At 38.5% G+C, this 22756-nt stretch overlaps 1 protein-coding gene across 2 annotated transcripts; it reads right to left on the bottom strand.

Annotated features, from left to right (window-relative positions):
• Positions 1 to 1646: 1646 nt before the first annotated feature.
• LOC115451228 (zinc finger protein 665) lies at positions 1647 to 22393 on the bottom strand. 2 transcript variants are annotated; one of them, XM_030179467.2, is made up of 15 exons: positions 22166 to 22393; positions 20826 to 20945; positions 17387 to 17534; positions 15867 to 16039; positions 14533 to 14757; positions 13069 to 13176; positions 10615 to 10718; positions 10077 to 10187; positions 8737 to 8841; positions 7717 to 7929; positions 6786 to 6897; positions 5745 to 5855; positions 4007 to 4159; positions 2873 to 3170; positions 1647 to 2677 (listed from the first exon to the last, which is right to left on the bottom strand). In XM_030179467.2, the coding sequence occupies exons 1-14, from the start codon at positions 22295 to 22297 to the stop codon at positions 3009 to 3011; spliced, it is 1977 nt and encodes a 658-aa protein (XP_030035327.2). In that variant the 5' UTR covers positions 22298 to 22393; the 3' UTR covers positions 1647 to 2677; positions 2873 to 3008. The 2 variants fall into 2 exon arrangements, with proteins under 2 accessions (XP_030035327.2, XP_037303394.1); XM_037447497.1 differs by lacking the exon at positions 22166 to 22393 and adding an exon at positions 21483 to 21950.
• Between the last annotated feature and the right edge of the window lie 363 nt (positions 22394 to 22756).

The raw sequence follows: 22756 nt of genomic DNA, 5'->3' as shown, positions 1-22756 counted from the left end.
TGTGTGCAGTACACAAGCACTCTGTTCCTTCTCATAGTCCGGTGAGACATGACCGGAGAGAGATCAGCAGAAGATATTATAGTGCACGAGTGTGCAATACACAAGCACGCTGTTCCTTCTCATAGTCCGGTGAGACGACAGGACTGAGAGAGATCAGCAGGAGATATTATAGTGCACGAGTGTGCAATACACAAGCACTCTGTTCCTTCTCATAGTCCGGTGAGACATGACCGGAGAGAGATCAGCAGAAGATATTATAGTGCACGAGTGTGTGCAATACACAAGCACTCTCTATTCCTTCTCATAGTCCGGTGAGACGACATGACCGGAGAGAGATCAGCAGGAGATATTATAGTGCACGAGTGTGCAATACACAAGCACTCTGTTCCTTCTCATAGTCCGGTGAGACATGACCGGAGAGAGATCAGCAGAAGATATTATAGTGCACGAGTGTGCAATACACAAGCACGCTGTTCCTTCTCATAGTCCGGTGAGACGACAGGACTGAGAGAGATCAGCAGGAGATATTATAGTGCACGAGTGTGCAATACACAAGCACTCTGTTCCTTCTCATAGTCCGGTGAGACATGACCGGAGAGAGATCAGCAGAAGATATTATAGTGCACGAGTGTGTGCAATACACAAGCACTCTCTATTCCTTCTCATAGTCCGGTGAGACGACATGACCGGAGAGAGATCAGCAGGAGATATTATAGTGCACGAGTGTGCAATACACAAGCACTCTGTTCCTTCTCATAGTCCGGTGAGACATGACCGGAGAGAGATCAGCAGAAGATATTATAGTGCACGAGTGTGCAATACACAAGCACGCTGTTCCTTCTCATAGTCCGGTGAGACGACAGGACTGAGAGAGATCAGCAGGAGATATTATAGTGCACGAGTGTGCAATACACAAGCACTCTGTTCCTTCTCATAGTCCGGTGAGACATGACCGGAGAGAGATCAGCAGAAGATATTATAGTGCACGAGTGTGTGCAGTACACAAGCACTCTGTTCCTTCTCATAGTCCGGTGAGACATGACCGGAGAGAGATCAGCAGAAGATATTATAGTGCACGAGTGTGTGCAGTACACAAGCACTCTGTTCCTTCTCATAGTCCGGTGAGACATGACCGGAGAGATCAGACCAACGTGTTTACGTGTCGAAGCACGGGGTATAACACCATCTCCCTGACTCCTACGACGTAATTTTTAAGATGGACAAACGCAGTATATATTATATTTGGCCCGATCCCGGAATTATACCTCAGCGCAGTTTATGCATCTTTACTGTTAAACAAGGCGATGTGATTAAATTTCCATTAAGCTACATTCGCCTTGAACACCCCTAATTTATAAAAATATATTACATCCCTTAGTGATATGCGGCGGTTCTGTACGGAAATACACGAAACAATCATTCTCAACGGGGCAGGCAGGGGTGCAACCAAAGGCCCTCTCTTTGCTATGAGTTTCGTCCCATGCGTTAGTGGGAGCTTACCACCACACTGGACACAAATTCCATACTCCAGGCTATTAAACTAGAGTCCATAATCACTGCTCGACCCGGGATTTGAACTTGAGACCTCAGTAGTAAACAGTAACTACACGGGGTTAGTAAAGAGCAAGTTTGAAAAATAAAACACATTTTCATCTCATAATATATTGTATAAAAGTAGGTTAAATATTACAGATCTTAGTGTGTGTGTGTATATACAGACTTCATTCTTAAATATAAAACTAAATGAGATTGTATATTTCAAATCTTTTTTTAATGACACATTTCTCCACTAAAATTGCCATGTCTTATTATAATGCCCAGTAAAGTCCTTTAAACTATACAATATAGCTTAATGGTAGGAATAGACCTCATCTCGCCAGATTAAGTATAAGCAGATGTTTATTTTGTTAATTGTTTATTGTTTTTTTGTAGAGTCGATTCCGTAGTATAATTTCAATTAGGGCATAGGTTTAAGGAATACAATCTAGTCTTAATGTAATTTAGTGCTTAAGATTTCTTTATAATGATTGTGTTCTGTGTTATGCCTTTTGTTTAATAATAAAAAAAAAAAAATAAGATTCAGTATTACTCCAGTGTTGCTAATGTAGACTGTCATCGATATATATGTACTACGTACTAGATTTGGCGTTCCGAAAATAAACTGTGTTCAACCGAATTGAACTGCAATCCATTCAAACTGATTAGTATGGTCAATATTGACAGCTTGTTGTGTACGGAGTGACGCTCATGATATAAGAACTCGAGTCTAGTGTAAAATATTAGTGAAATAAGTAAAATTATTTGTTCAAATAAATAAATATGTTATAACAGTGACGTTTTGCCATTTTAGTTCAGATTTTAAACAAATTATTAAGGACGTTCGTCTCTATAGAATATACGTCAATGATTTTACACTATTATGATAATAAATGTATCCACTCATATCTGACCCGCAGGCTGACTTGGATGCAAAATTAGTGACCACTTCCAATATAGGACAGCCTTGCTATATACTACGCAAATTTCAAATTACCCGTCTTACTCTACATGAGTGTTTCCCAACGTGGGGCCCACGTCCCACAGGGGGGCAATTTGATAGTTAAGAGGGACAATTTAAACAGAATTTTCAGTTTTCCATGAAGTTTTGTTAACAATTTCATAGTGATTTCTTCCTTAACCCGTCATGACTTGTCAAAATTTTATTTTCAAATATGTACAGGTAGCTGAATGTTTGCCGCCAAACATTGACAGCTACGCGTGTGACGGAAAAATAACCTTATTATGTAGTATATAAGGTTATAATCCCGTGACACACGCAAATGTCATGTAGCTGTCTTGGCTCGCCGGCGAGCCACGAGAGACCAAGAGTTAAACTAATTTACATTTCTTTAGGAAACAAAAGAATTTTTAAAGGTTAAAAATTATGGTGGGTTTAAAAAAGGTTGGGAAACACTGCTCTACATTGCTTCTAAACCTCTGCTTATGCTTGGTGGTAAAATAGACACATCTCACACGAGATTCTGCATCACGCCAGCGTGCTGCACATGAACTGACTGCACTATGTTCTGCATGAGGTTGTTGGCTATGTTCTGCTGGAAGTACTGCACGTTTGCCAACTCGAGGCGCACTGGGTATTCCTCCTTCTTCACTGGAGGGGGGCGGGCTTGTTGCTGTAAATTATATATAATAATAATAATATCAGCCCTGTATTATACTGTCCCACTGTTGGGCACGTGCCTCCTCTACTACTGAGGTTAGGCCTTAGTCCACCACGCTGTAGTGCGGGTAGACTTCAAACACCCTCGAAATTCCTATAGAGAACTTCTCAGATGTGCAGGTTTCCTCACGATGTTTTCCTTCACCGTTAAAGCGAACGATAAATTCACAAAGAATACACACATAATTTTTTAGAAATGTCAGAGGTGTGTTTGGGATTTGAACCTGCGGACATTCGTCTTGGCTGTCCGTTCCACAACCAACTAGGCTATCGCCGCTGTAAATATTAAATTATGAAAATTTATGATTTTACGTCTATTTGTCGTTGGGTCATATCGCTTATCATCAGGTGAAAAAGCATGCTTGTTTCGTGTTTTCCGAACTGGTAGTTAATATTGTATAATCTAAATAATGTATAACATTTTACATGTTCAATTAAATCACTTCATTTTATGCATAGCAATAAAAAAAATTAATAAGTTTTGTTGTTGAAATGAAACTATACATCGGTTTTTTAAATTATTTCCTTCCGACGTTTTCGATCAGACCGCACCTTGATCATGAAGTCTACAGTCTTTAAAACGTCGGGTCAAAAATTCCATACTCCAACAGCAAAAAAAACAATATAATTTTCCCAACCCGGCATTCGAACTAGAGACTTTAACGCGGTCCTACGCAATTACTCCACCGAGGCAGTAAATACAATCATAGTACAAATTTCATCATATCCGCATATCTCCGCATTCGCATCCGCCCACATCCGCATTCCTCCGCATTCGCATCCGCTCACCTTCCGCTTGCCGCTGTCGTGCATGATCTTGACGTGTTTGTATATCGACGTCTGCCAGGTGAAAGTCGCCGGACACAGCTTGCACTTAAAGCTCTTAGTTGTGGATCGTTTTGTGTGCATCGCCCATACGTGGCCCTTGAGGCGTTTCACCGTCTGTAAGTAAATGCGAAAGTTTGATAAACATTATACAGGGTCATTTTGACATTGCGTTACTTACTGAAACCACATACTTGTGTTCACCTTTGCTGACATTGTGCCAACAATCATCCATTTATAACGAATATTTTCACCAAAAATTTTGGCTTTAGTTTTCTGATTTTTATATCATTTTGTAGTTTAATGAGAATATGGCGGGTGCGTGGGTGTATTTCTGAGTGAAAGTATGATTTCGCTGTGATAAATTCGCTTAGAGTAGTAGTAGTGGCACTATGCCGCGTAAAATTAAAATAACTTTTTATAATATTATTTTTTTCGAAACTTACACTTTTTTATTTTACATCTACGGCTCAAGTAATTTATTGTAAAGTGTTATTTGCAAATAGGTATGTGGTTTCATTAAGAAACGCAATGTCAAAATGACCCTGTATACATGTGGGAAACGGAACGTGATTTGCGGAAGTGAGAAGGTTGTATTGAAAAGAGGGAGAAAGGCAATAGGGAGACAAGATGGCGTGTGCGTAGTCAAGGGAATGAGACGTTATTTGTATAAAGACGTAGTTTAATATAATTTTGGATTTAATTAAACTGATTAATAAGAAGACGGTGTTTCTGTCTCGGCATTTTATCCCACATACACATAGATACATATGGGAATGATAATATCGACGAATGAAAAGCTAATTGACTTAAGCGACATTTTTTGTGACAAAAGTTTCATAAATATTTAAAAGTAGCACTTTTTCTATGTGTTTTTTAATTAGATAAATTTTTCGAAAAAAATATCGTTTAAATCACTCTGTCAACCGTCGATATATATTCCCCCCTCCCGCTTTTTCCACTGGAATTCAAAGAGATTCCTCTTCTGCCCGAATTTCGGCAATGGCGGCCAATCTCAACGGATATCAGACAGGAGATACTATAGTGCACGAGTGTGTGCAATACACAAGCACTCTCTGTTCCTTCTCATAGTCCGGTCAGACGACATGACCGAGAGATCAGCAGGACTAACGGCTTTACGTGCCGAGGCATAGGGGTATCACACCGCCTACTTTCTTACATCGAACCGTAACAGTAATTTTTAAGACGTTAAAACCCAATCACAGCCATTTTGGCCCGTCTCGGTATTCGAACCCAGGACCTCAACGCCGTAGTCGTACCACGTATGAATTACATCTACGCACGCAGCGATATGGCCGGTGACATTCGGTGAAGTCACAGTTTGCTATTACTGCTCTTGGCATCTACCCTTTCCGCCAAAAATCAAAGCTTTGCAACTTACTTATTATTACGTGCATTTTTTCCATTACATTTTAAATGATACAAATTTATAAGAAAGTAGCTTTTGCTCGCGGCTTCGCCCGCGTAATGAAGTTTTCCGAAATCCTGCTATATATTTTCCCGACATAGTAAGTCGTCTATAACCTTCCCAGGGTCTTAAACAACCTCCATACCAAATTTCATAAAAATTCGTTTAATAAATTTTGAGAAAATCGATGACATACAGACTGACAGAAAAGGACACTTTGTTTTATATGTATAGATGTATTATAAAAAGTAGTATATACAGTATTTTATTTACCTTATATGATTTGCCGCAGATCTCGCAGAGGTGTTCGCCTTCCTGCTCCCTCTTCTTTCCCTCGTGTATGTTGTTCACATGCGCCACCATTATCTTGGCCGTTTTGAAAGGCTGCGAAAGAAAACGTAATTCTCTAACCGTTATTTTCCATCATCATCAGCCACAGGATGTCCACTGCTGAACATGGCCCAAAGATTTAAAATAAATAATAATATCAGCCCTGTATTATATACTGTTCGACTGCACGGGCCTCCTCTACTGAAAGGGAATAGGCCTTAGTTCACCACGCTATAGTGCAGATTGGTAGACTTCACACACCCTCAAAAGTCTTAAGCCAACCCACCCCAAAGATCTATATCGACCTATTGTAAGCCCGCATCCAGCGACCTCCTGCTACTTTTATGAGGTTATCTGTCCTCGTGGGTGGACGTCTGCTGCGCTTGCCAGTTCGTGGTCTCCACTACAGAACCTTCGTGCCCCATCGGCCATCAGTTCTGCGAGCTATATGCTCATACCACTTCAGCTTGCTTATCCGATAGGCTTTCGTTCTTTTACATTTTCAGTAAATGATCCCATTTGCTTTTTTCAATCTTTCTCAAATATGGACCAATCAAAACAAAGATTTTATTGACATTACAAATGAGTTATTTTGATTGGTTCGTTCGGATCGGATAGAAGATTGATATTGGGATCGTTTACTGAGAAGATTTGTAAGTCACTACATTATTTTCCATTATTTCCTTGCTACGTGTGGATTATGAATTATTAGCTTTTGCTCGCGGCTTTGCAAGCGTCAAAGATTTCCGGGATAAAGTCCTGCATGTTTTCCCGGAATAGAAAGCCTATAACCTTCCCAGGGTGTTAAACTATCTTCATACCAAATTTCATAAAAATCCGTATAGTAGATTTTGAGAAAATCAATAACATACAGACACGCATAGATTATTTATGGTATTATAGTAGTTTTTGAAGGCAGTTTCAATTTTTGTTATTCAATTTGAACATCCAACATACATATAAATGTGCATCGTAGTACTGTACCTTGAAACACACGCTGCACTGGTATTTTATCCGCTTCAAATGGTCCCAGTCTATGTGGTCCACCATACACCACTTGGTGGGGAACTTCTTACCGCAGTAGTTACACTCGTGGCTGAAACAAATCCGCATTCGCATCCGCTCCTCATGTATAACAAAAAAAAAAATATGACACTTTATATGACCCAAAAAACCCGACTCGTTTAGTCGATGTCGTTTGATTTTGAAATTTCTGTTGTAAGTAATTGGTATATGTGTTCTGAGTTATTTATAAAATTAAGTATATAGATTGATTGACACGAGTGTTTATTTCAGAGTAAAAATGTAACTAGACAAACAACAAAACAATAACATTCAAATATTTACAAAAATAGAAACACGTTAGAAACATTGGTCACAACAAATGTTACATTCTACAACAATTTCTGACTGACAGAGACTGCGTCCGAAACGTGTTAGTCTTAATCAATCACAAACAAACGACGCGGAGTCATTTGTTTTCTGCCACATCCTACACTAACTTTCCGCATTCGCATCCGACCGTTCGCTTCGGCGGAAAATATTTTTTTTTATTAGGAATTGATTGTTTGTTTCGTCAAGTAAGATTTCCGTTTGTTCAAAAATCTACCTCCCTTCCCTTCCTAATAGATATCGACGGATGAAAGGCTAATTGACTTAATCGATTTTTTTTTCGAAATATTTTAACTACCTTAAAAAAACATAGAAACACGTGCTGGTTTTAAATATGTATGAAAATTAGTGTCGCAAATAAATGTCGCTTAAGTCAATTAGCCTTTCAACCGCCGATATTTTTTAAAGGTGGTAGTGTATCCATTATTCCTGCAGGGGTAGGCAGAGGCGCAATTAGCACTGCTTTCCGCCGAGCGTATACCGGCGCATGATGTGCTAGGACGAGCTTGTATCTGCTACTCACGCATAGCTATCCTCCGCCGCATGCCGCTTGCTGAGCCTCAGATGGTTCGCGTAACAGTCTCGGCTGGCGAACGTCTTGCCGCAGTCCTTGCACTCGTGCAGCGCCCCGGCTTCCCTTTCCCTGTGGTTCCTCGCGTGTCTCGCCAAGTTCCGCTTCCACTGGAAAAGCTTGCCGCACGTCGGACACGGGTACGTGAGGCCGTCATGGATCACCCTGAGATGAAATATGAATGAATTAACAGAGTATTAACGGGGAATACAGATGTAGAAGCCGCTGTAGAGAAACAGATGTTCAATGGAAGGAAAAGATCCAGTCAGGCAGATATAGTGACCGGCCGCGGGTCTTCCGACGGTTCCTATTCTGAGGGATATATATTGCGGAAATTCTGCAATCGCAACTCAGTATCGTCTGTCGCCATCTAGCGTGATTCCTGTGCGATATCAGTACAGTTGTGTCAATATATCGGTCTTCTCGTAGTTACAGTGACGTTGACGAGATGGCGGTATGCACTTATTTTACTGACAGGTTTGAATGTGAGTGCATGATTTACTGGTGGTAGGTCTCCTATATGTGTAGTCTGTCTTAGTGTCACCGCAATGTCTATTTTTGCCGTCAAGCAGTGTATAGTCACCGTTGTTTTCAAAACCGGCTTAGTATTTTCCGATATTACCCTACAAGGTGCGTTCGGCTAATTTCGGACGGTTTATTGATGTGAAATTTTTTTTTCCCATAAAATATTTAAGCGGTACCGGCATTTTATACATGAAATTGGTTATTATTTATGTTATTTTATGTGATAATTTAATCATCTTCCAATTCACTCTGTGTAAGTTTAAAAATAGGTAATAACAGTGGTATATAGGGCGGAGCAAAGAAACAGCGTCGCCTATATAGCTTAAACTAAAAAATAACCATATTTTCTTGGTATTTTTTCGTTATACGATCTTACCCCGTATCCGATCTTACCCGAACGCATCTTATAAACAAACTTTTCCTTATTACTATAGATAAGGTACTTACACATGAGCTCGGTAACTCTTCTTCGAGTGGAACACTTTGTTACACCCCTTGCAAGGTATATGTAACTTCTCTTTAGGCTTATCGTCTTTGTTTTGAGGGAGAATTCTGAAAAAAAAAAAAAAAAGAATTCACTAGACGACTTCGCTGACATGAAATCATGCTAAATTGCAATTAGTCAAGACGCCTTAACACATAAAAGGGGGTCGTTCATTATACATGTGAAGCTCGAAATGGGGTTTAGGAAATAGTCACGAATTTTTTTTTATTTTTTTTTTTTATTTTATTTATACATATATTATAACACCATAACAGTTGAAACTAATGCGATGTTATACAGATTTAATTTTAACAATTTATTTCAATGCAAATATCACAGGGGGGGGTGTGGCTAATGAGATATCACGTGTATTTATTTTCCGTTGATTTCTAAACCAATAATCGGCGTTCCTGACAACCTAAAACAACTTGCAACATGTTAACGTCTGTCTGGACATTTTTATCTTAATGCTTAATTTTCCAAAATTTCATCAGATTGTACGTGTATTTAAACATTATTATCAAAATTTTAATATAGTTTGTACAAAAAAATAAAAAGATATTTTGGGCAGTTTAAAACCTCATCATATACCACTAGGGGGGGGGGGGGGGGTGATTAATGAACGATCCTTAATTACGTTTAACGATTATTTAGAAAATATATTGTCACGTTTAGAAGTTCATTTGTTACGTTTGACCTATTTTTTTTAAAGTTATTTTTTTAATAAAAAAATCTATAAAAACAAATACGTAAACAGCATACATTTAGAAATAAAGCTAGTGAAAGGCTGGTAGGTTAGCTAGGTTAGGGCTCATGTCCTCGCCGGTGAGGATCGCGACGCGTTACCCTTCTATTTCCCCCTACCTGCCAGTCCGAGCTGGTTACTTCGGTTTGTACCTAGTCTTTTGTATAAACTTTATCCCTAATTTAAAATCTCCATAGTTATATAAGTAATTTTAATAGTTGTTTAGAAATAATAATAATTATTCTTATGCTTTGTTTTGACGTATCATAAGTGCAACTTTGTTCGCCTACGTGATAAATAAAGTATTTTATTTTATTTAAATAATTAAATTCAGTCACTACAAAAAAAAACATTTTTTTATATTTTTCTATGTTTCACAGTGTACTTTACTATCGGTGTGATGTCATCACAGCGAGGTGCACAATGTGACCGTCTCATACTTAACTAACATTGTACCAAAAAATCATCTACGAACAAATGTTTTCACCAAGAAGGACCAAGCTCCTTAAATAAAGATTAAAAAAAATATTTTCACCCTGCTTTTCTCGCATTACTCACTTCAAATGATATTTGAGAGTCATCTTATTGGCGAACACCTTGCCACAGCAGTCGCATTGAGGTTTCTCTTGATGGCAAACGCCTTTGTGGTACGTCAGCTTAGACTTCGTGCTGAAACAATACGAAATATTAAACGTTAGTAGGTTGCCATCAGATTATAATGATTTCTTATGTTTACGCGAATGTTAGACATTAAAATTAAACTACTTATCGGATTTTATCGCGGTTTCACAAGTGGGATGTCTTATTGATTGAATATGAAAGTAAAATTTGAATAAATGAGAATTCATATCATTTCAGCCGGGAATCGTCCACTGCTGGACATAGGCCTCCCCCATTGAGCGCCACAGGGACCGGATTTGGGCCGCCCTCATCCATCGGACTCCGGCGACCCTCACCAAGTCGTCGGTCCATCTCGTGGGGTGCCTACGCTGCGTATTCCTTTTCGTGGTCGCCACTCCAGAACATTCCATATACTGTGTGAGTTTTTGTTTTGGTTTAAGCATGGCAGCTTCAGTGAACACGGAAGCAATCCCACCTGAACTCTCCCCCGCAGGTGCTGCACTTGTACTCGTCGGCGTCGCGCCGGTGCGAGCTCACGTGCTTCAGCATCAGCCGCTTCAGGGACGTCTTCGCGCCGCACTACAACATACAGTTTCACATTTAATACAGAAAATTAAAAAAAAAAAAAAAACAAAAAAATACACCAAAAAGAAAAAATACATAATAAAGAAAAAAATACATAAAAAGAAAAACATACATAAAAAGAAAAAAAAGTAAAAAATATAAACGATAAGGAAATAAACACACGCTAAACATATTTTGTTATATCACATTAATATCATAGATGCTACCGTTTATGACAATGTTAAGACGTTGGAAGTAACCGCTGAACGGATTTCGATGCAATTTGACACATGGATAGACCATGTCTCGGACTAACTCATAAGCTATTTCCTATCCCGACAATTTGACCCTTGGGATTTTTCATATAGATGGCGCTGTGGGTCATTACAATGCCTTTTTTACTGAGAAAGGTACTTCACACACATACAGGGCGAGCGGAAGACGTATCAAACAGCGGAACCCGCTCGCCCCCGCTTTCTCATTTATTAGAATCACAATTTGTCAACTTGTAAAATACAAAACTTAATATTGGAACATTTGAAAAAAAAAAAGTCTTCACACAAATGAAGCCTCGAGTAATATTTACATTTGTATTGTTGGTAGGATATATTTTATATCCACCCAGATAGCAACTGTACGTAAGGTGTTAAAACCCGCCATAGTGGCCCACGTGTCGCGCTCCGGGATCAGCCTGTGTATATCCAACAGGCATAATTGTGTCGACTGAGGGGTAATCACTCGTCAGTCGACATTCTATTGAACTACATTTACCATCAGGTGCAGTGAAGTCACTTTGCAGTGTCATTACAACAAAAAATACACTGGATGAAGAACAGTATGACTGTTAGCTGATATTACATGTAATTAACATTAGATATGTGTCGCTACAATAGGGCGTTTGACTGGTGCAACCAAAAAATATAAACCTGCTCCAGGTGAAAGTGGACGACAATATTTATCAAATAGATTCTTTATATACGTCATTAAAGTTTTGAATCTTTAATCTGTATCCCTCGCGGCCTGAAACGACGCGATGCCGGCCGCCATTCCTAGTGACGTCATCTCTCATAAACATTACATCATTCAATACAATAAATATATAGTAGCGACTGCATGACACATAGAACAACAGAAGGCACGCACTCATAACTTTAAAAAAACCGAGGTTACAAAAACCATAGTTTATATTTGACACTTATATTAAAACATTATTTTCACGAATGTTTGTATATGAGCGATGACATCACACAGGGATAACGTCACGCGACTACGCGTTTTAGCGCGAAATTATAAATGACAAAAGAAAATCACGGATATTTAATAAATTGAGCATATTATAACAATAAAAATATAATTCATGCTATAAGTGAACAGTCCTCTATCGTAGTACATACATTTTAAAAAATTGTCAAACACCCTATTAATATATCCCACCATCTTGTCAACATCTCTGAACGATAATCAATTTGGTATTAACATAATAGGGGACCGGACTCATTTCTGTTCTTTATTATTATCAAATATTTACGTTATATAAATTATAACAGAAAGAATTATTTAAATCCGGTAAAAAATCAACAAGTTATAAGTCTTTCAATTTCGGTAGAATGGGTAAGTAACAAGAAACAGAAGAGGCGCAATACCCACGTGTGACGTCATCGGGCATTACGACGCGAGCGCAAGAAAGAGATGAAGCGATATCCCCAATTTGCGCCCACTTCGGCACATAGTAATATTGGAAATATGAATTATTGGCTCATTTCTAACCAATTTTAATGCAGTTTTCGCAGGATAGTTTCTTTTTCGTATTATTAACCATTAATAATAATAATATCAGCCCTGTATTATATACTGTCCCACTGCTGAGCACGGGCCTCCTCTACTACTGAGAGGGATTAGGCCTTAGTCCACCACGCTGTAGTGCGGATTGGTAGACTTCACACACCCTCGAAATTCCTATAGAAAACTTCTCAGGTATGCAGGTTTCCTCACGATGTTTTCCTTCACCGTTAAAGCGAACGATAAATTCACAAAGAATACACACATGATTTTAGAAAAGTCAGAGGTGTGTGCCCTTGGGATTTGAACCTGCGGACATTCGTCTCGGCAGTCCGTTCCACACCCAACTAGGCTATCGCCGCTTATATTAATTATTACATATAGAATAATGTACAAAATCAAACATAGGCCGGTCCCCTATTGTAGGAACAACGCACAACTGTCACTAGATACCGCTACCGCAACTCAGAATCGGTATTCTGAGTTGCGGTAGCAGTTGCTATTCCTTACCATCTGGCACAGTGGGCTCGCTCTGCTATGCCAGTAAAAAAATACAATTTAGACTATTCTATTGAACATTACCAACCTGCTTACACCTATAAGCCGTTAGATGAAGCGATCTATGCACAGACAAATTGTCTTTGGTCAGGAAGTACGCCTTGCAGATGTTACACTGGTGGCACACGTCGCCTTTCTACGGACAAAATGTTAAAATGATTATTAAGTCTTAAAACGGCTTAATAGGGTATTTGACTTATTTTTATTTATAAACTAGCTGACCCGACAGACGTTGTCCCGTCTTAACTATGAATGCACGCGCGCATTCTGTCGATCGCTGACGGTTATTTCAAACAATTGACAGTTATATAAAATGAATATTTTCGTTAAGTTTTCTTAAATTTTCAAATTTTCTGCGCAATTTTTTGAATTTTTTCTTTCACAGGAACTTTCTTCTGACAATAACAAACACAACAAAAAAAATATGTGAAATCGGTCCAGCCGTTCACGCGTGATGGCGTGACCAAGGGAAATAAAAATTCATTTTTATATATATATATATATATAGATCTCATAAAATATGTACGTCGTACGAATTCTAAAACGAGAGTAATAAGTGAAATGTGAAAAATCTGCAAGTTATAAGCCATTGAAATTACCTAGTAGGGGTGAGTGTCAGAAAACAGAAAAGAGACGAAACACTTGCGTGTGACGTCAGCGGGCATTATGATACGTGCGAAAGAAGGAGATGGAGCGATATCCCCACACCACACACTCCTGCACGTAGCAATATTTGAAATTTGAATTACTGCCTCTTTTGTTATAGAATTTTAATGCTGTTTTCACAGAAGTATTTCTTTTTTCTAATAATTGCTGTTCCATAGTGTTGTATGTGTATATTTATATGTTACACAATCAAATAACCCATTACGTCAACTGACGAGGAGTACTCTCGTCAGTCGACAATGTCTGAACCCGTCTCCACTTACACACAGGCGCAACAGGATCACTTTACTCGTAAAAACAAATCTAAAAGTAAGAAATAAAATGTGTTTCTTTATTTTTATCTTTAGTATACGTACATGGTGATATTAACTCCAGCGTCCGCACGTCGGGAAACTTTTAAGAAATATTTCATCTTCCCGGTCCGGGTTCGGGGTTTTAAACATTAACACCCCACTTTTTGCACCGGAGTGAATTATACTCTCCTAGGCGAATTTCAGCATCTTAACGAAGATCGGCTACGCAGGAGACATCATAGTGCACGAGTGTGAGCAATACACAAGCACTCTCTATTCCTCATAGTCCGGTAAGACATGACCGGAGAGAGATCAGACCAACGGCTTTACGTACCGAGGCACGGAGGGATCAATCCACAAACTATCTGACTCCCTGACTGAGTAATTTTGAAAACGAAAAATCCCTATCACAATTTTTGACCCGACCCGGGACTCGAACCCAGGTCCTCAACGCGGTAATCGTACGCAACCGAAACAAAATTGTTCAAACTAAAGTACAAACAACTATAAACTCTTCCAAACTCTACACTCACCACTCTATGCTTCCCGTTGAAATGATCCGCCATTAGCTTCTCAGTATTGAAACCCAGTATACAATCAGTACATTTGTACCGCAAGTTAGTGAAGTCCGCACTCGCCACGTCCGAGGCTCTCACTGCCCACATCTCCTCCTCGCTCATGCTGTATAGCTCCACGAGGTCCTCGGGGAGGTTCTTCAGCTTCCTGCTGGCTTTCAGTTGCAGTTCTTCTGGTTTGTGCTTTAAATATAAGTTATTAATGTGATAGTGTTTTCTTCGGCTGTTATGCCATAGGTAAAAATTTTCTTTGAAAAATATTTTTATATACGCATGGGCTTTGTGTCAGGGGTAGACAGAGACGTGCCTGGCGTGCGGTGGCCCACTTCTGCGAGGTGGTCCTCTCGCAGAAGGAGAGTGCCGAGAGGGATCGGGAGAGAGAGGATCCCTCCCGTCGTCAGAGGAGACGTAGGAGGCGCCGGGTGGACGACTGACCGGCGTCTCCCGCCCTGTGGATTGGGGGCGTTTGGAGAATTTCAACACGGTATGCCCTGCCTGTCGTAAAAGGCGACTAATAGGGGCCACGATGCGGGTCGTCGGCGGGCAGCAGGGGGCTGTCCGCCCTTGTGCATTTTTGTGCGTCTTTGCACAATTTTCGGCTGACCCTCGGGATGGACGGCAGTGTGCAGATGGCCTCATGCTGCCGTAGACGCCGAGGGCGTCCTTCGGGGGCTCCTGAGCCCCCCCCCCCCCCCTCACAGGTGACGGGCCGCACTAGGCGGCACCGCTCAGGGGCGGCTGTGGAAGTAGACTTAGACATTTCCGTCAGGGGAAGCTCGCAGTCGTCCCTAATGCGCCGAAGAGGGCCACCGCGGAGTTTTAGTTGGTATGCCGTGCGTTGTATATAGGTTAGGGACTCGGCCCGGCGGTCGCCTGAAGGTCGACATCAAATCCGGGCGGCGCAATGCCGGGTCGTAAGGCACGGTGACCCCAACATAACCGCTCTGTCGCCCCCCATGAAGGCTGGGCGGTAGTCATAAGACACTTTCTCCGCGAAAACAAAAAAAAACAAAAAGGGTAGACGGAGACGTAACCTGTGTACCCGCATTGTGTATTCCATCCCATGATGTGATAGTTACAATATCTACCTACATTTAACAATTATACAATTTTTTCAATACTTTAGCTGTTGGATCTACGCAGAATGAGCTCACAGTGTCTTGAAGTCTGACATCCGGTCTTTTGGGTTCCAATTTAATTAAATGTCGAACTGGATCCAGACCTATACAAGTTCCCAACCATCTTCCCCATTGACATTAGTTTAATTTTACAAAACTTTATATAAGACCTACCTTCTCCTTCTTCTTTCGGTCTTTCTTACTCTTCTTCTCTCTCTTCTCTTTCTTTTTTTTGAGTTTGGACAGTTGTATATCGTCTTCTGAGGACGCGTCCACTTCTTGCGAAGGCAAGTCTTCCGAGAAGTCATCTTGTGTGTAGTCTTTCTCTTCTTTTAATGAAGAACTTTCTAGAAGTATAATCAAGTCGGTATATACATTGAAATTGTGTAAATTATTGTAAAAAATATTATTTGTGAATAATCTCTTGCTTTAACGATCAAGGAATACATCGTGAGGAAACCTGCATACCCGAGAAGTTCTCTATAGGAATTTTGAGAGTGTGTGAAGTATACAAATCCGCACTGTAGCGTGGTGGACCAATCCCTCAGTAGTAGAGGAGGCCCGTGCAGCAGTAGGACAGTATATAATATAGGGCTTATATTACAATAAATAATAAATACATGAGCCTGGCGTGTCAGTTGAGAGTGGAATAGCCGAAACAAAGTTACAATGGTTCAAAACCCAAGCATACCACAGATTTTTCGAAGTTATTTGTGGCTATTGTCACTTCCCCGATAAAGAATAACAATACTTATGCCTTTTATTCATGAAGGCACGACGCAGGGGCACCACTAACGCACCTATTTTTTACTATGAACCCCATAACTAGCTATTTGCTCGCAGCTTCGCCCGCGTGAGGGAGTTTTCCGGGATTAAACTCCCGCTATATATTTTCCCGGGATAGAAAGTAGCCTATAACCTTCCCAGGGTCTTAAACTATCTCCATATCAAATTTCATAAAAATCTGTTCAGTAGATTTTGAGATAATCGATTACATACATACAGACAGAAAAGGGGACTTTGTTTTATAATATGCATAGACATAATATAATAATAATATCATCCCTGTACTATATACTTGCCCACTGCTGAGCACGGGCCTCCTCTACTACTGAGAGGGATTAGGCCTTAGTCCACCACGCTGTAGTGCGGGTAGACTTCACACACCCTCGAAATTTCTATAGAGAACTTCTCAGGTATGCAGATTTCCTCATGATGTTTTCCTTCACCGTTAAAGCAAGCGATAATTCACAAAGAATACACACATAATTTTTTTGAAAATTCAGAGGTGTGTTTGGGATTTGAACCTGCGGAGATTCGTTTCGGCAGTACGTTCCACAACCAACTCGGCTATCGCCTATCGCTATGCATAGACATGATAGAGGCTAAAACTACCGCCATATTGGGCACAAATTTCAAATACTAACCCCCTTATTCAGACTTTTTTATCTAAGGACGAAGTATCACAATATTAGCCAATCACAACGGCCCTATGTCTACGCACTGCGAAGGCCATGCCGTCAGCACTGAGAAACAGACTTGTTATCACAGCTTTACTCCATCCTTAAATAAAAGAAGTTTATAAATAAGGGGGTAAGCTGATATGGAACTAAAAAGTCAATAGCATTCAGCCAGACCCAGAATATCCATCCATCTCCATGATCATGGTGTGATGAAAAGATATGAGAACTCACCAAAAGGCTCATACTTCAGATCATCTTCCACCTTAACTTCGATCAGTTCTTCCTCATCCTTCAGCATGGAGTGCACCTCCATAGGCGATGTGGTCAGTCTTGTTGACGAATACTCTGTGAAATCTTCAGGGCAGTTGAGGAATGTATTCTGAAAGAGATTTTATTGGTAATTTGATTATAACCTGTTGACGTATACAGGGTCATTTTGATATTGCGTTACTAAATGAAACCACATACTTATCTACTTGGAAATAATATTTTACAATGTGTTACTTCAGCCGTAGATGTAAAATAAGAAAATTTAAGTTTCGAACAAAATAAATTTTAATAAAAAGTAATTTCAATATTACGCGCCCTAATGCCACTACCACTAAGCTAGGAGAATTCGTCGCAGCGACATTATACTTTCAGTCAGGAGTACACTCGCGTACACACCATAGTCGCATTAAACTACAAAATGATGAAAAAATCAGAAAAGTAAAACCAGGAATTTGGTGAAAATATTCGTTATAAATGGATGATTTTTGGCACAATTTTAGCAATAGTGAAGACGAATATGCGGTTTCATTTAGTAACGCATTGTCAAATTGACTCTATAGATAATCGCCGCTGAAGAGGAACAGATGGATGCGTTTCTATATGGAACGGGAACATCTCCAGTCAGATGTTACCTGAACGGCCGCGAACGCTCCGACAGCACCCATTCGGCGGTATATAGTCGGTTTACTGCAAGAACTCACTAATAGTAAAAAATCAACAAGTACAGTTTATAACACCCAAAACGATATATTTAACATACTCACTTGATTTTAAGAATAAAAATATACAACAATATAATAGTGTTTTACTTTATTTTAACATAATTATATCTAAGTTGATATAGGGAAAACAATCTGAAACTAAAAGTGGCTTAATTCATACTTTTGTATTTGTCAGTTAATGAGTTCTTGCAGTAAATTGACGATATATACTGCGCATCGCGCAATCTGCTACCGTAACTCAGAATCGTCTATCGCCATCTAGTGACAGTTGTGCGTTGTTCCTACAATAGGGTACCGGACTCATTTTTGTTCTTGACAATTATCAAATATTTACATAATATAAATTATAACACAGAAGGAATTATTAAAATCCGGTGAAAAATCAACAAGTTATAAGTCTTTGAATTTCGGTGGAAGGGGTAGTTAACAAGAAACAGAAAAGAGACAAAATACCCACATGTGACGTCATCGGGAATTACGACGCGTGCGAAAGAAAGAGATGAAGCGATATCCCCACATCGCGGCCACTTCTGCACATTACAATATTTTAAATATGAATTACTCGCTCATTTTTTAACCAATTTTTATGCTGTTTTCGCGAACGTGCTTCTTTTTCGTATTAAAAGCCATTACATATAGAATAATGTACAAAATCAGGCATAGTCCGGTCCCCTATTGTGTCAAAACCAAATCGATCATCTCGTCCAGTGATGTTGACAAGATGGTGGTGTATATTAATTGTACCGCCACACATCGAATGTTAATTATAATATTGTATCAGATAAGAGACATAGTGTCCTGCAACGAGTGTTTTTTTGTTACACTAGGATGGCAAAGTGACTACTGCAGCTAATGGTAAGTAGAGTGGAGTACAAATAAAGTCGGCTGATGAGAGATGATTACTCGACAGTCGACACAATTAGACCGGTTGGAACCGGATATACCCCGGTTTTTAATTTAAAAAAGAAACTTTAAGTCATAATTCATGGAACATAAGTTTTTCACTTTAGACCAACATTTTCATAATTTTCGTTAAAGTTACGAAGCTGATTGTTTTTAGCAAAAAGGTACAACTAATGAAAATTTAGTTGCAACAAAAAAATCACGAAGATGTTCTAATTTTTAAAAAAATAAACATTTAATTGTTCAAATCGTAAATTCTCAAAAATTCTAAAAAATATTCCTAACTCGAAAACTATGAAAAATCGCGGAACATACATGGGGGTGATTCGGATACCCCAAAGGGTGCTCTATCTCTGGACTTTCGCTTGACACTATTCTTTGGGACACCCTGTATACGTATGGGAACTATAAGTAAATTTCACAAACTTTTTTCTTTGAATATGTTTTAAACTTCTCTGCAAGACATATCCACTCTTACTTATAAACTTGTTTTAGCGTTAGTTAAGAATTACCTAATTACTCCCTCTCAGTAGTAGAGGAGGCCCGTGCTCAGCAGTGGGCAAGTATATAATACAGGGCTGATATTATTATTATTATTATATAAGAATTGCTTTAAATAGCTGTCAAAAACATCACCGGTTCCTAGTTTAAACCTTATTAACAGGCAAGATGGCGGCTTGACTTACAGCTGATCGAGTAAATCTGTGTTTTACCTAAGCATAGCTTTGCGAAATTTTCATAAATAAGACTGATAGCCTGGCGTAGGTAAACTTACTGTGTGCATGTCTCCAAATTATACAATATTGTGTTTATTTAATTTGCTGCGCTTTAAATCAGTTTTAAATTAAATTATATACATGTTAGTCACCTAAGATGTTTTTAGTACATAGATACGTTGTCCGAGCTCAATACAGGGGCCTTATTCTCTATCCCGCACGTTATTTAAACAGTGCGTAACAAGTACGTAACACAACGCATCATGTTTAGGACTATAGAAATTTGGCTTACAGAATACCATTCCACGCACATTTCTCGAAGATAACATAACACGGCCGCGTTACGCGTTTACACTATCATACAGAATAAGGTCCCTGGCAAGACGAAAGCAAGGTAATTGCCCGACTTGACGGCCAATGAGCCTACAGAACTAACGTTGTTACGTAACTGTCGATGTATATATATCCTTTTCTAACGAATGTGTGCTGCATCTTTTTATTACTTCTTCGAGCCAATTTGTAATTATATGTAAAGGTACGTGACTATAGCAAATAGTGCGCCATTTTTATGTGCCATTTCGTTAGTCCCTACCTTAGGCTTACATTGTAGCTATAAGTCAGGGGCGTTGCTACCGCTGTATCAGTCGTATAAGTAATATGAGGCCCCCAAGCTTTGGGGCCCTTCTTGACTCATACCTACATTAAACTACATAGGCGCCCAAAAGTTCGCACTGTCCTGAAGAGCCCACAACAGATATAGAATCCCTCTATGGCCAGCTATACTACTGCTCTAAGTTATTTTTTTTTTTTTTTACACACAAAACATGTTACTATCATAATATAAACTTAATGCTACAAATGAGGTTTCTTAAAACAATTATAACGCAAAACTAGTGATTCACAATAAATTTATACAAATGCGAGTATATAACTAAGTAATAATGTTAAAGGAAAAGAGAAAGTGATACTTAACTATAGTTATAATATTTTAATTCTTGTAATTGTAGTGTTAAGCTGGAAAACCTAATAATATGTACCAAATATAACACTATATCTTACCTCATGAGAATAGTTAATCAGGAACTCGAAGGAACGCAGGATCCTCGCTTGAAACCTCAACACCGACCTCACATCTGCAAGGCACTCCCAGCATACTTGGATTGAGAGTCCATCTGGCACCTAAAACCAAAGGAAAATTATACAGTATCTTCTAAAACTATGGTTGTGTTTTTTTTCAAATATTCTTCTTACTAAATAGATCCATTTGCACATTAACAAGAATCAGAACAGGCCTTTGCCTCTCTTTTTTTCTTTGTATCTTATTTTTTGTTTTGTACAATAAAGAGTAAATAAATAAATAAACAATATAAATAAATAAATGCACTTAATGTTGCTGCTGTTAATATTATTTGCTTTTTTTTTATTGTGTTACTGTCCTTTTCTTTAATTAGTACTTGTAATGTTTGTTAATTATGTGCGATAAATGTTTATTATTATAATTATTTTTATAAAAATTAATGTGTAATATCAGCCCTGTATTATATACTGTCCCATTGCTAGGCCTCCTCTACTACTGAGAGAGATTAGGCCTTAGTCCATCACGCTGTAGTGCGGGCAGACTTCATATACCCTTAAAATTCCTAGAGAAATTCTCGGGTATGCAAATTTCCCCAAGATTTTCACTGTTAATGCAAGCAATAATTCACAAATACACACATAATTTTAGAAAAGTCAGAGGTGTGTTTGGGTTTTGAACCTGCGGATATTGTCTCAGCAGTCCGTTCCACACCCAACTAGGCTATGGCCGCTTTAACTCTTATAATTCTCACTAAATCAGCTTTCAATGTGTATACTCAAGTAAACACTGCTTCCTTATTCGCATATGTAAAAGAATTATTTTATTACTTAAATAAGTTGTTTAAAAATTTAAATGATGTAAGCAACAATTATTATTTTAAACATATCAAGTTACCGACAATAAAATCACTACTAAACTTATTGCCTATGGTAAAATAAAGTTTATTCAAACTACCTACAAAACATCAGCTGTGGAACGTACACGGTTAAAATATAAGGCATAATACAAAAAATTATAAATAAATAAAAAACGTCCTACACCCGGATATGAGGATTAGAAAAGCTTCTAGATGTCAATATTTTTAATAAAATACGGGAAAAAGTTAATAAACAACTGATTATGTAACTTTTTATGTTAAATACATTTTTATTGTTATTTTGTAAAGTGAATTCGCAATGGCCGATCAATGGTTCTTGTTCTCATATAAAACAATAATTAACTAAAAATATGACATAAACCTAGCATTTTATATACAAATACACATATGAAACAAAGATTTATAACTATTTCTTAGTTATTTACAGTTGTAAAAGGTACTTACATCAATATTTCCAATTAATTTGAAGCACTCTTTTATTTCATTGCAGTAGAACATTTTACGATTATAATTCAAACACCCAACACATATTCCATTTACGTTATAACCTTCTATATTTATATTGATTTCCTTCATTTTGAACACTATTTATAACAACAAATATGAAAAATATTTTTACAAACAAAGGAAGCTTTATTCCTTTCGTACGGCCATTTTGTCTGAATCGCCTGCAGTCGCGTTCCATGTTCAATCAAAATTATTTAACATGTGAAAGGAATAGCGCTATATAGTTGTGTGTTGTTAGACAAAGCAAGGTGATACAAGACGGATATATCATATAAAGTGCTTGTGTTAAACAACAAATTGACGAATAAACATATAATAATATATTATTGAGTTCTCCTTCATATATTATATAAATTATAAGTATAGCTCCGGGATTTCCAACCAGTTTAAAATATTTGAATATTTCACATTATGTAAACTTAATCGACTTGAAATTCAAATTTCAACTCTAGGGCCTCTGGCTACAGTCTGATTTATGCGTTACCGCTACATCAAGATAACGGCGAAATAATAGAATAGTCTTCTTAA

The sequence above is a fragment of the Manduca sexta genome, chromosome 1, assembly GCF_014839805.1.
Source record: "Manduca sexta isolate Smith_Timp_Sample1 chromosome 1, JHU_Msex_v1.0, whole genome shotgun sequence".
NCBI classification, from domain to species: domain Eukaryota; kingdom Metazoa; phylum Arthropoda; class Insecta; order Lepidoptera; family Sphingidae; genus Manduca; species Manduca sexta.
This window is presented reverse-complemented; position numbering and strand designations above follow the sequence as displayed.